At 39.0% G+C, this 12,956-nt stretch overlaps 1 protein-coding gene across 1 annotated transcript; it reads right to left on the bottom strand.

Annotated features, from left to right (window-relative positions):
• Positions 1-6,863: 6,863 nt before the first annotated feature.
• On the bottom strand, positions 6,864-12,749 carry LOC139933901 (uncharacterized). Its single transcript, XM_071928132.1, has 3 exons — positions 12,062-12,749; positions 10,357-10,481; positions 6,864-7,690 (listed from the first exon to the last, which is right to left on the bottom strand). Exons 1-3 carry the CDS (start codon positions 12,608-12,610, stop codon positions 7,669-7,671), a joined length of 696 nt encoding a protein of 231 aa, XP_071784233.1. The 5' UTR covers positions 12,611-12,749; the 3' UTR covers positions 6,864-7,668.
• Between the last annotated feature and the right edge of the window lie 207 nt (positions 12,750-12,956).

The following is a 12,956-nucleotide window of genomic DNA, read 5'->3' as shown; positions in this document are numbered from 1 at the left end:
TATTTTCTTTTATAGCCTGTGCAGTTTGCCCGATACATGGATCCATAGTGCAGCTGGATGGAGATATTGATTTGTTAATATTTTCTCCCTTAGGCGGGAAAACTCTTCAGATGAAACTCATTCATACGTGCACAGGAACCGAGTGAAATATTAATGTGCGTGACCCAATTCGGTTGATCTTAAAGGAACATAACTGAACTGGTTTTTGATAACCAAATGGTTGCTGGCAGTGTACGCACTGTATCCACAATAATATACTCAATTTTACAAACCTGTAGAAGTTTGAAATCAATCGGTCATCTGGGTCACGAGAAATAAAAAGGTGAAAAATCGATTACACATTTTGCATGACATCAACCCCTCCCCCCCCCAAAAAAAAATGAAAAAAAAAAAAAAATGAATGAAATGCCCATCGAGCGATGAACTCCAAATGGGAAGTTATTTTTATTTATTTCTCACCAGTTTGAAATTTCAGACAGAAATATTTCAAGGAATCTTGTTTCTCCTTACATCATCATTAGACCGTTTAAAGGCAGTGGACACTATTGGTAGTTACTCAAAATAATTATCAGCATAAAACCTTACTTGGTAACGAGTAATGGGGAGAGGTTGATAGTATAAAACATTGTGAGAAACGGCTTCCTCTGAAGTGGCGTAGTTTTCGAGAAAGAAGTAGTTTTCCACGAATTTGATTTCGAGACCTTAAGTTTAGAACTTGAGGTCTCGAAATCAACCATCTAAACGCACACAACTTCTTGTGTAAGGGGTGTTTTTTCTTTCATTATTATCTCGCAACTCTGATGACCAATCAAGCTAAATTTTTCACAGAATTGCTATTTAATGCATATGTTGATATACAAAGTGAGAAGACTGGTCTTTGACAATTACCAATAGTGTCCACTGCCTTTAAGTTTGATGTTAATCTGTGATTTTCACGATTTTTTTCTTCGTATCATTATTCTTTAACGTTCCTTTAAAGGAGAGAAATATAATGACCGTAAGCGCATAACTCCGCGGTAAGCAGAGCCATCGTAAAAGTGGACCTACTCGACGTGAACGAGTTCAACTGCACCCTTGATTTTATTTGTCGATACCTCGGACAAGTCAATGAAGGGTTGTTGTGATGCAACTGTGCGTATACGATCACACATCAATCATACACTGGCACAGCTACAGATGTACTTTGAAAGTTCTTCGTGTCGTGGTTGGGAAGAAGGGGGGGGGGGGGGGTCCCACAGTCTTGCTGCCAGGCGTCAGCTGCTCAGGTTTGTCCTGTTATTTTAAATAATCTATTCCCGACACTTTAAAGGCAGTGGATGCTATAGGTTTTCCCGGCCAATTTCAGCAAAAAATCATTCATTTTCATAAACATGCATTCAAATTTATGCAGTTTCCTCTAATCCTCTCAAACTAGGGCTTCTTTTTAGCTCTTAAAGCATTCAATTTCGTTTTCGTGCACACATGATTACGTTTTGATCGTTCAGATTCACTTCAGTCATTCTATTTCATTTATAGGTATTCAAGACTACACTCTGACCATTCTTAAGTTGAATTTCTACTACCTATTTGCAATTGAGGTATTAAAATTAATACCCACCGAAGCGAACATGGTTTTGCTGCTAGTTTGAGATTTCTTTTTCATTTATGTGCAACGAATTTAAACTTCTTTGCATTCAAATTAAAAATGACTTATAATGGGTTTATGACATGAGTAAACTGGAAATTAGAGCTCCTTTACTAACACAGATGTTTTCCTAGGTGTTTCCATGTACTTTACATTATTTACATCATTTTGTTTTCTTAATTGTAATAATTGTTCCCTTTGCTTTGCCTTGTTACCCTAAAAGTTAAAGCCTATATCCGATAACATTTGTTCTATTTGTGTTATTGTTCTGGGTTATGTTTGTCTCCATCTTCTTCTTCTTAACCCTTCAATGATCTTACGTGCAAGACATCTTGGCATGTAGGTCTGGCTAGGGTTATACCATCTGACGCATTTTTCATGAGTGATTTGTCCAACATAGGCAGCAACGAATGAGTATAAGCACATAGGCCTAACTCTTGAATGCTGATTCAAAGTGCATTCATTTTCAAAACGAAATTGATTGAACCAGGAGTTAAAATGAATGGATTTTTGCTGAAATTGGCCGGGAAAACCTATATTAGTAATTACTCAAAATAAGCATAGAACCTTACTTGGTAACGAGTAATGGGGAGAGGTTGGTATTATTAAACCATGAAATGGCTCCCTCTGAAGTGGAGTATTTTACGAGAAAGAGTTAATTTTCAAAGAGTTTGATTTTGAGACCTCCTAGAATTTGAGGTCTCGAAATCAAGCATCTGAAAGCACACTACTTCGATGTGACAAGGGTATTTTTTCTTTCATTATTATCTCGCATCTTCGATGACCGATGGAGCTCAAATTTTCACTGGTTTGTTATTTTATGCATATGTTGAGATACAGCAAGTGAGAAGTGGTCTTTGACGATTACCAATAGTGTCCAGTGTCTTTAATGAAGTTCAACATTGGAGATGCGGGTAACCGTTTCGGCACAATGTAATCAGGTTTTATTTTGTATCATTACTATATTACAGAATTATATAACGAACACTCTTTGAATTAAGTAGAATTATAAATACAAATTTTAACTACTGTTGTTTATATAATACGAGGCGTAGATAAGCCCACACGTAAGGTACAGTGACGAGCAGCCTTGATTTAAAGGTTTCGGGTACTTTTGTAGGACACGAAACACAATGTCCATTAGAGTTTTGGAGATAATTATGGTAGAAAGCTTCCCTTGAAATATTACACACACAAAGTAGTGCACACATAGTGCCCAGTGCCGTATTAAAATTAATAATAATAATAATAATAATAAACACACTTTGATTTATCCCTGGGTCATGACCAACCGGTCAGACGCTTCATCGTGGGCGTGTTTTAGGCCGTGTTCAACTAGCGAAACTGTCCGAGTTATTTATCAATTTACATTCATAATAATACCTCAGACAGTTTCGCATTCATAAATACATCAGATAGTTTACATACCTCAGACAGTTTCGCTATATTCCTATTAGCGGAGAGCGCGTCGCGTGGGTGTGTTTAAACCTTTGATAATGACCAGTGTTTATAACCGGTTGTGAGCGGGAAAGTTTCTTCATTCCTATTGGTCGAGAGCAACGGCTTGAACAGTTGTGTAGCTGATAGTATAAAACATTGTGAGGAACGCCCCCGCCCCCATGAACATATAGTTTTTGAGAAAGAGGTAATTTGTCACTCAATTTTTTAAGACTGCAGGCCCGAGGCCCCTTTTTAGGCATATAAAGCACAAATGGGAGACTTTGGAACGCTAGGTGGCAGCAGACTTACCAGGTAAATTTCCATTGTTTACGTAGTTCCGGGCATGCGCACATTACCGAGAACAATGGATTTTACCTGGTGAGTCTGCTGCCACCAAGCGTCAAAAAGTCTCCCATTGGTGCAACAAGTGTGTTTCTTCATTCGTGCAACATCGGTGACCGATTGACAATTACCAAAGGTGTACAGTGCCGTTACACCGAGAGCTCACTGATCAAGTATATTTAATCAAAACAATTACTCATCTCAAAAAGTGCCGATGAACCATAAAGAATGAGTTTAAATGCTAATCATTTACCCTATAATTGTTTGTATGAATTATCCACTTTATTTTACTATAATGAATTTTTAAACAGTTTGTAGCGTCTATCCGGACATTACTACAAACGTGTTTTTGAGTGTGTAAAGAGTTAATTTGTAAAACACTAATAAAGCTATGAATATTAATTACATTGCACTTAAAAATAGCAACCCGTACGGATGCAAAGGATGTACGCTTAATAACTAAATTAAGGTTTGATCTGCACGCATTATATACTCCAAAACTATTTTCTGGTCACAAAAACATAAATAAAACATACTGTTAAAACTATTAACACTTAAATTTAGATGTATTTATAAACACACACATTAATTATTTCAAAGGTATGGTGCAATATGATTCGTTTAAAGATTTATTTTGTTTGTATACGTTTGTTCAGAACTCATGAAGTATAACGCAAACCGGCATTAGTTCAATCTGGGTTAAGTTTGTTATTGTATGCATATGTTGGGATACACCAAGTGAGAATACTTGCTTTGGAAAATAAATTACCACAGGTTACTCCAGTACCTTTAAAGAAAATCTGCTCCAGATGCGATGCGAAAGAATAAGTAAAAATACAAGCATCCATTGATTGGAGTGACGAGTCATTTACCTAGATGGGACCTAGTTCTAAGTTGGTCCAGATTATTAAAGATTTATTTAAAACTCCCCGAGCAGAAAGTCAAATTTCATGTTGCGTGTTCAAAGGCACTGGACACTATTGGTAATTACTCAAAAAGATTGTTGGCATAAAAACAAGCAGTGGGGGGCTGTTGGTAATATGAAACATTGTGAGAAATGGCTCCCTCTGAAGCAATGTAGTTTTCGAGAAAGAAGTAATTTTCCACGAATTTGAGGTCCCGCAATCAAGCATCTGATGAAAGCACACAACTTCGTATGACAAGGGTGTTTTTTCTTCCATTATTATCTCGCAACTTCGACGACCTATTGAGTTCAAATTTTCACAGGTTTGTTATGTTGTTCATTTGTTGAGATATACCTCGTGGGACGACTGGTCTTTGACAATTACCAAAGGTGTCCAGTGCCTTTAAACACAAAGCAGCACACACTGAAAAAATTAAAGATTTATAAGATTGTACGCTGTGAATTAAGTTGAAATTTGATTTTGTAGGTTTCGTATAGTGAGACACGACCGACCGCAATCCGACGAGAAAGTACAGCATCGAATTAATGAGAGTGTGGATTAGTCTTATTCAGCAAAATAGGGCTAATTAATTTCAACTATTATTTATTGGGTTACAAAGGCAGTGGACACTATTGGTAATTACTCAAGATAAACATTGCCATAAAACCTTTCTTGGAAACGAGTAATGGGGAGAGGTTGATAGTATAAAAACCTTGTGAGAAACAGCTCCCTCTGAAGTGACGTAGTTTTCAAGAAATAAACAATTTGCTACGAATTTAATTTCGAGACCTCAGATTTAGAATTTGAGGTCTGGAAATTGAGCATCTGAAAGCCCACAACTTCGTGTGACCATTGTGCGTCGAGGGTGTTTTTTCTTTCTTTCATAGTTCTCGCAACTCCGACGATCAATCGAGCTCAAATTTTTACAGGTTTGTTATTTTGTGCATATGTTGAGATACATAAAGTGAGAAGACTGATCTTTGACGATTACCAATAGTGTCCACTGGCTTTAATATACATCCTAATTACAATACTTAACTGATGGGTTCGTTAAATGGAAGGTTTGCGTAATAGCATCACTGTTATATGAACTGCATCGGGTCTGACATGTCTGAAGCTTTTCCGAGGCAACGAATGCGATTGCCTCGACGCAAATTAGTGTAAAAACAATAACTCCTGTGGGGGAAGTGTTCTCACGTTTAGATTACTAGACTTGACGCTAACTAAAACAAAGACTGGTGCATCGAGCATGTTCTGGGGTGGCCACTATGCCTCCTACATTTGCTCATTGTTTGCCTGCGGGTTTAGACTTGTGGCCAAGTCGTTAAATCGGCCCAAGCGGTAAGATAGTCGAGTTGTAGCGGTGCTCTCGCGAGATAACTGCTTCAACTCATCAGTTTGCGCAAGAGCAGTGATCTCGCGAGAGCCCCGCTACAACTCGACTATCTTACCGCGTGGGGCCGATTTAACGACTTGTCCCCAAGTCTACTGCGGGTTCAAAAGGGGTATGTTCCAATGGACTTTGGCAAGCTGGCTCTGGGGAAAGCTCGGTGGCGTTTGAATAACGAGCACGTGGCACAGTGCAGTTTAGTTCCCTTATGTATATCGCTTTGCTATCACTTTGCTATTTACGAATGAGATTTGTAAAGCTATCATATTATCAGTATTACGGTTTATAATTTATCTTATAAGTCACTCTTTAAACAACAACAATTTTTAGTATAACCCCTGTTGGGAGAGTAACGATGTATGAACTGCAGATGCAGACAAAACTGATATTTAGAGTCATTATATTGTTTATCACAGTACAGTTTAGTCATCAGATGTGGGTCATCATAGGGCTGGAAATAACAAGTGAATCATATTTTAGCGGACGTTGTATTTCGTCATGCCAGACTTGGACAGGATGTATACCCCTTTTTAACTACTCTCTTTAAAGGCAGTGGACACTATTGTTAATTACTCAAAATAATTATTATCATAAAACCTTACTTGATAACGAGTAATGGGGAGAGGTTGGTAGTATAACACATTGTGAGAAACGGCTCCCTCTGAAGTGAAGTAGTTTTCGAGAAAGAAGTAATTTTTCACGAATTTGATTTCGAGACCTCAAGTTTAGAAATTGAGGTCCCGAAATCAAGCATCTGAAAGCACACAACTTCGTGTGACAAGGATGTTTTTTTCTTTCATAGTTATCTCGCAACTCCGACGACCAATCGAGCTCAAATTTTCACAGGTTTTTTATTTTATGCATATGTTGAGATACAGCAAGTGAGAAGACTGGTCTTTGACAATGACCAGTAGTGTCCACTGGTTTTAAAGCAATCGCACAAAACAGTATTGTCCAAAGGCCCGCACTTCATGACAGTAGGTCGGAACAGCTAACAAAATACTCGACAAAAACAATACCTGTTCTGACAGTAAGTCAGAGCAGCTAATAATAACATAAAATCACCCTCTTATTCTAGGTACAATTTTGAGTCGGCATTCAGGTCCGGGCGAGCGACATTAGGTACAGGTTTGGTGCTACATTTAGGTCGGGCGACATTTGGGTACAGGTTTGGGGCTACATTTAGTTCCGGGCGACATTTAGGTACAGGTTACGGGCTACATTTAGATCAGGCTACATTTAGGGCTCGGGTTTCCCTTGTGCCGCACACACGGTCAAGCGTCCACTCTTCCTGCGTCTTCTTACTGCAGTGTGTGTTTCTGTTCAGTGATGTGTCGCCCATGGGAAGTTGATACAATGCTGTAGAGTTGCTTGATCGCTTTTAGCCGTCCGGTATTCAAATATGCATGAGGTTCTCTGCTTCCTTTCAGTGCTTTTGGAGTCGGTGTTCTTACGGCTTGTCACGGTTTTAAGAGTTGACTCAATATTTTGTTTAAACCATAACACAAAACGTGACTTTTTAAAGCAAAACAGTGACTCTGAGGAATTGTAATTCCCGCCTGCACCAAACCCCTACACGGAATACCAATTTGAAAAAAAAAACCACACACACAAAAACCCCCACAAATACGGCAAAGCTTGGGCTCGAGGCTTTTCCCTGTTTAGACTGGGCCACTGTGCCATCCTCGTATCCAGATGGAGAAAGACATTCAGTATATATTTCAATTTAGCCTTAAGGGGCTTAATTCACGGCGGTGTTCTCAAGCCGCAGTTTGGTTCCCTGGTGGACTTGTCGTGTACTGAAACACAGTACATACACGTTTTTAGAATCCAGTACAGCAGACAAGAAAGGCCGAAGAAATTGGGACTATACATTATTTGTGTGTATACGTTCCATCTCGGTCACATTACAAAAGGCTTCGTCGAGTCCTGGAGAGATTTTCTTGGTGGCGAAGGCATTAATCTCTTTAAAGAAATCCAGCGAAGTGCCTGAAAGGAAGCATGAAAGAAATAAGAAGAATAACAAGAAAAAGGAAGGATTTAATATGACAGGATTAATTAATTATTCAAACTTGAAATTGAAATGAAATGGACTGGATGTGGGAAACGGTTACTTATTCAGTAGTAATCCATGCGCCTTAGCGCCATGCGTTTGGTATTTATTGCCAGTTGTGATGAAAAGCCTTGTATTTTCGATTCTAGCAGATTCGGTTCAACCGGGGAGATGGTTTCACCAGAAATTGTCAAGGGCACTTTAAAATATTCATCGCTGGGCTTCGTTTGGGATGCTGTAAACAAGTCCTTGTCACTACGAATTCATCGAGCGAAAAAACGGATATCACACTGCCCTTTAACACACAGCATAGGCATCCAGGAAAGAAATGCATTATTCTGTTTTTATATTAAAGAGCAAAGCTTTGTTCATGTCAGGTTGGCTCTGCCTTTCACCTCTATTAGTCTAGTCAATCTAAGCCAAAATATGGCCTGACCTATAGAAAATTGCAGCAGAAATGATTTTTTTTGCAAGGGTTTCCTGAAACCCTCTAAAACAACATATCCAAAAAGTAGACAAAAGTAAGCAGGGGGATTATGCATTATTTGCATTAATTAAAAATGACCTTTAACCCCTAAAATACTTATGCACACCCATATAAAGTAGATTTTCATTTTTTTTTACATGATTTTTTTCATGGAAAATAGTCAGTTAATATTTTCCAAACACAAATGAGCAAAAAACAAATCCAAGATGACGGCAATTTTTCAAGATGGCCGCAAAATTCCCGCCAAAACCGTCTTATCGCCAGTTAACATAAATGTAAGAAAACTGTACAATCTATTTGTAGGTGATCCGATGCAAATGCAAACAGAGTCTGTGAAACCCGGAGATGTATCTGCATGAAGCTGGTCTTTGAATGCTCAGTAGTGTGTGGAAAATACAAGGGAATAAACTATAGGAATTCGCCTCAGGAAGCCACTGACAGCTTGAGCGAGGAGCTCTAATTTTGCCCTATTTTAGTTCTCAAAACCCTTAAAACCATGTATTGAAGGTACATGTAGTGTTATTTCACAATCCTTTGCATACCAATTCAAATGTATGCAAACATCGCACTGTGTCTTTTCTTAATCTGGGTCTCCTATAAGTGTAATAACGTTGATAGTTGTTTATTTGAATACCATTGTCAAAAGTTTGTAAAATGGGATTATTAAAAGTACATTTTGTAAAATGGGACTACTGTAGTGATAAATAATGTAAAGAAATGTCGTGCGACTGTGCGGCACCTCAATGTAGCCCGAGCCCTAAATGTAGCCTGACCTAAATGTACCCCCAAACATGTACCTAGATGTAGCCCGGACCTAAATGTAGCCCCAATCATAGAGAGTTAAAAATACTTTCACTTCGCGTAGTAACTCAGATTATTTATTCAGTTAAAAAGCGATAAATCGATTTTGGCGGGAAAAATTGCCGCCAACTTGAATTTCTTTGTGCTCATAATGTTTAGAAACAATCCAGTGAGCATTCCCATGAGGAAACAAAATTATGTGAAAAAAATAAAGTTTCTACTTTATACAGGGTGTGCATACGTATTTTAGCGGGAAAACGGTAATATTTTTCCTTTTTTATAGTTCCCTTTTTATTTGTTTCTATTTTTTTTGATATGTTGTTTGAGAGGGTTTCAGAACACACTTGCAAAACAAATCATTTCTGTTGGAATTTTGTCTAGGTCAAACCATAGATTGACTGGACTAAGCCCCACATAAGGAATGGGTGTTCAGTCCCGACTGTGTTGGTTTCCCTAGAGAGGTTTTCCCGCCCACATCTAAAACTGAAGTTTCTTCATTGTCTGCGTATTACAAGTTTGTGCGGTGTTTCCGATAGGATGCTTTGCCGACTACATAATTCACACTCAGATTCAGTACAGGTGTATTAATATTAAAGGCAGTGGACACTATTGGTAATTGTCAAAGACCAGTCTTCTCACTTGCTGTATATCTATGCATAAAATAACATACCTGTGAAAATTTGAGCTCAATCGGTCATCGAACTTGCGAGATAAGAATGAAAGAAAAAAACATCCTTGTCGCACGAAGTTGTGTGCGTTTAGATGGTTGATTTCGAGACCTCAAGTTCTAAACTCGAAATCAAATTCGTGGAAAATTACTTCTTTGTCGAAAACTATGGCACTTCAGAGGGAGCCGTTTCTCACAATGTGTTAAACCATCAACCTCTCCCAAATACTCGTCACCAAGAAAGGTTTTATGGTGTAATAATTATTTTGAGTAGTTACCAGTAGTGTCCACTGCCTTTAAGTGTGTAGTGAGAACAATATTACTAACTAGTACGGCACTCAGGTAAAGTGATGGAAACAATAACAAAATAACAAACTCTTGGTTATTCAAATTGCAAGAGAAAAATTGAAGAAAAAACACCCCTGGGACGTCTAAAAATGGCTCCAGGCCTGAAGTCTTTTTAATACCTAAGTGAGAAATTATCTCTTTCTCAAGACTATTCAGGGGGAGCCGTTTCTTACAATGTTTTATACTATAGCAACAGCTATCCATTGCTCGTTACCAAGTAAGGTGTTATGCTAACAATTATCTTGAGTAGTTACCAATAGTGCCCGTGCCTTCAAATAACTTTATCAGTTTCTACTCACTGGTCTGCTTCTTCACCCGCCACGCATTGATTTGTACTTCTCGAGCAATGGAACGCTCTGCAACCTCGACAGTCGCTGTTTTGTGTGCACGAATTTCCAACAATATCATCGCTGCACTTCGTAAGCTGAAAATAAAACATATACACCAAGCGGAGAAAGGGGTAAAATAATAATAATAATTGTGGTTTTCTTATAATAAATAGCGCACATGTCCGTCACTCAGTGATACTCCTGGCGCTGTAACATACAGTATTTCCTGCAAGATGTGGGACTACGTTTGAATTATGAGACCTAATTCTGATTGCACCATGTAATGTTTTTACAAGGTGCTGTGGCGCAATTTGCTGCCGATCGGACCATGAACACCTTCTCTTTTCGATAACCGACTGGGTTATTTTACATGCGGGACCAACGGCTTAACGTCCCATCCAAAGGACGAAGCAATGGTAATGTGTGTTGCTTAAGGACACATTCCAAGTAGTTTAGATATTCAAACAAACTTGGGCAGGAAGTGTTCTTTTTGAACGGAACATGATGAAAACAGTCACATGGGATAATGTGTAAATACTGATGTTTTAAGAAATAAATACAAGCACAAATAAATAAATCAATAAATAGTGAAATCATTTCATTAAGTGTGTTTACCCCCGCTCATTTTAAACAGATAAGCGGCAAATTTAAGCAGCACTTAATGTTATTTCACGCCAAATAAAAAGCCTCCCAAATAGTCATTCAACAAGGTATATGCGCAAGCATTTTTTTCTTTTGCAACATTGTTATTACAAAAAGTTAAAGGCAGTGAACACTATTGGTAATTACTCAAAATAATAATTATCATAAAACCTTACTTGGTAGCGAGTAATGGGGAGAGGTTGATGGTATAAAACATTGTTAGAAACGGCTCTCTCTGAAGTGCCATAGTTTTTGAGAAAGAAGTAATTTTCCACGTGTTTGATTTCGATACCTCAGATTTAGAACTTGAGGTCTCGAAATCAACCATCTAAACGCACACAACTTCGTGTGACAAGGGTGTTTTTGTCTTTCATTATTATCTTGCAAGTTCGTTGGCCGATTGAGCTCAAATTTTCACAGGTTTGTTATTTTATGCATATGTTGAGATACACCAACTGTGAAGGCTAGTCTTTGACAATTACCTAGTGTCCACTGCCTTTAAGCATTAAACTTTTAGGTTAAAACGATCCATGCACTCTAACAGCCTTCAAATCTGCAGCAGCAGAATACCAGTCTCAGATTCACAGATGGTACACGAAATATGTTTTTGGCTGGCAACCTTATTCTGGTGCGCAACAGTTTGTTGTGCTTAGCTACTGTTTGTGCGTAACCAGCTCTAGAGAAACTGGCCACAAGTTTGCACTCGTCACTCATTCCCCCCCATCCCTTTTGAGAAGAGGAGTAATTTTATTTTTATTTTATTATTTTATTTAGAGCAGATGAGGGTGTTCAGATGGCCCACCGCAAGTGACAGAAGTTGTAGTGTCCAATACTTTCTCGCATCATCCTTTAGATACAGCATGTAGTGCAATACTATCTGCGCACCATTGAGCTCAAGTACAGGATGTGAAATAAACACATACAGTTTTACATGGAATAAAGTACAGTTACTAAATTCAGCTCTCCAGTTTGTCTTTATAGGATTAGGCCCTTTACAAACTAGAAAAGAACACCACAGAAGTGACAAACTTACAGGCTCTCTAAAGTCTCCCCACGCCGAGAAAGAGTCGTCGTCTGCATTCTGGCCACCGTAATCCCAATCATCACCTCCCCACTCCTCAGTCGGTTTCCCTGCCGGCTCATGCGGCGGCTCCTCCTCCCCGTCCCTCGTCCCTCCAGCACCCATCAGTTCAGAGAACCAGAAGGGCTGCTGAGCCCACACGCCTGCCTCCCGGACTCCCTTGTCCAACAGGTCCTTCTCAACCCTAGCGTGGATGTCCTTCCTCGGTATGATAGAAAGCGATGGGAGATCCCCGATGTCCATGGCTCGCTCCTGCATCTTGTGTAGACTCTTCCAGACAGGAAAGCTGTTGAAGCGTCTCTCCCTGATCGACCGAAGGTTCCTTAGGTTCCTGAGGCTCGAGGTGATAGCGGCACCCCTCATGGCGAGTCTCTCTAAGACGTTCGGAGGGGACCGTCGGTGGGTTTCCTGCTGGCTCTGGCGACATCCCTTCGGCCTCGCCGTCGCGCTGGCCATGAGTAGGGCACAAAGGAGATAGGCTACAAATAAACTCTTAGCCATTTTGGTTTGAGGTTTTGTATGTTTATTGTATTGTTTATTGTATTGTTTAAATTACTGTGTTTAAATCAATTATTAATTTGGTATGCTCCCCAGAGAATGTCTCAGAGTCCTCTTTCTCGATACGATTTGATGGTGTGGTTTCCTCCTGTAAATGAAAAACAAATTTTAACAAATAAACAAATAAATAAATAAACAATTAATTCAGATGTTGTGACTTTAAAGGCAGTGGTCACTTTTGGTAATTGTCAAAGACTAGCCTTCAAAATGGTGTATCTCAACATATGCATAAAATAACAAACCTGTGATAATTTGAGCTCAATCGGTCATCGAACTTGCGAGATAAGAA

Source organism: Asterias amurensis, chromosome 2 (assembly GCF_032118995.1).
Source record: "Asterias amurensis chromosome 2, ASM3211899v1".
Taxonomy (NCBI): domain Eukaryota; kingdom Metazoa; phylum Echinodermata; class Asteroidea; order Forcipulatida; family Asteriidae; genus Asterias; species Asterias amurensis.
The sequence above is the reverse complement of the archived record's forward strand: the minus strand, read 5'-3'. Positions and strand labels throughout refer to the sequence as shown.

What these genes read in the sequence shown, in the direction of transcription:
- LOC139933901 (XM_071928132.1), bottom strand. Translation starts at nt 12,610, where the DNA reads ATGGCTAAGAGTTTATTTGTAGCCTATCTCCTTTGTGCCCTACTCATG. An exon ending in GGGGAGACTTTAGAGAGCCT is followed by an intron (nt 10,482 to 12,061) that starts GTAAGTTTGTCA and finishes TTTTATTTTCAG; the next exon opens with CTTACGAAGTGCAGCGATGA. An exon ending in GCGGGTGAAGAAGCAGACCA is followed by an intron (nt 7,691 to 10,356) that starts GTGAGTAGAAAC and finishes GCTTCCTTTCAG; the next exon opens with GCACTTCGCTGGATTTCTTT.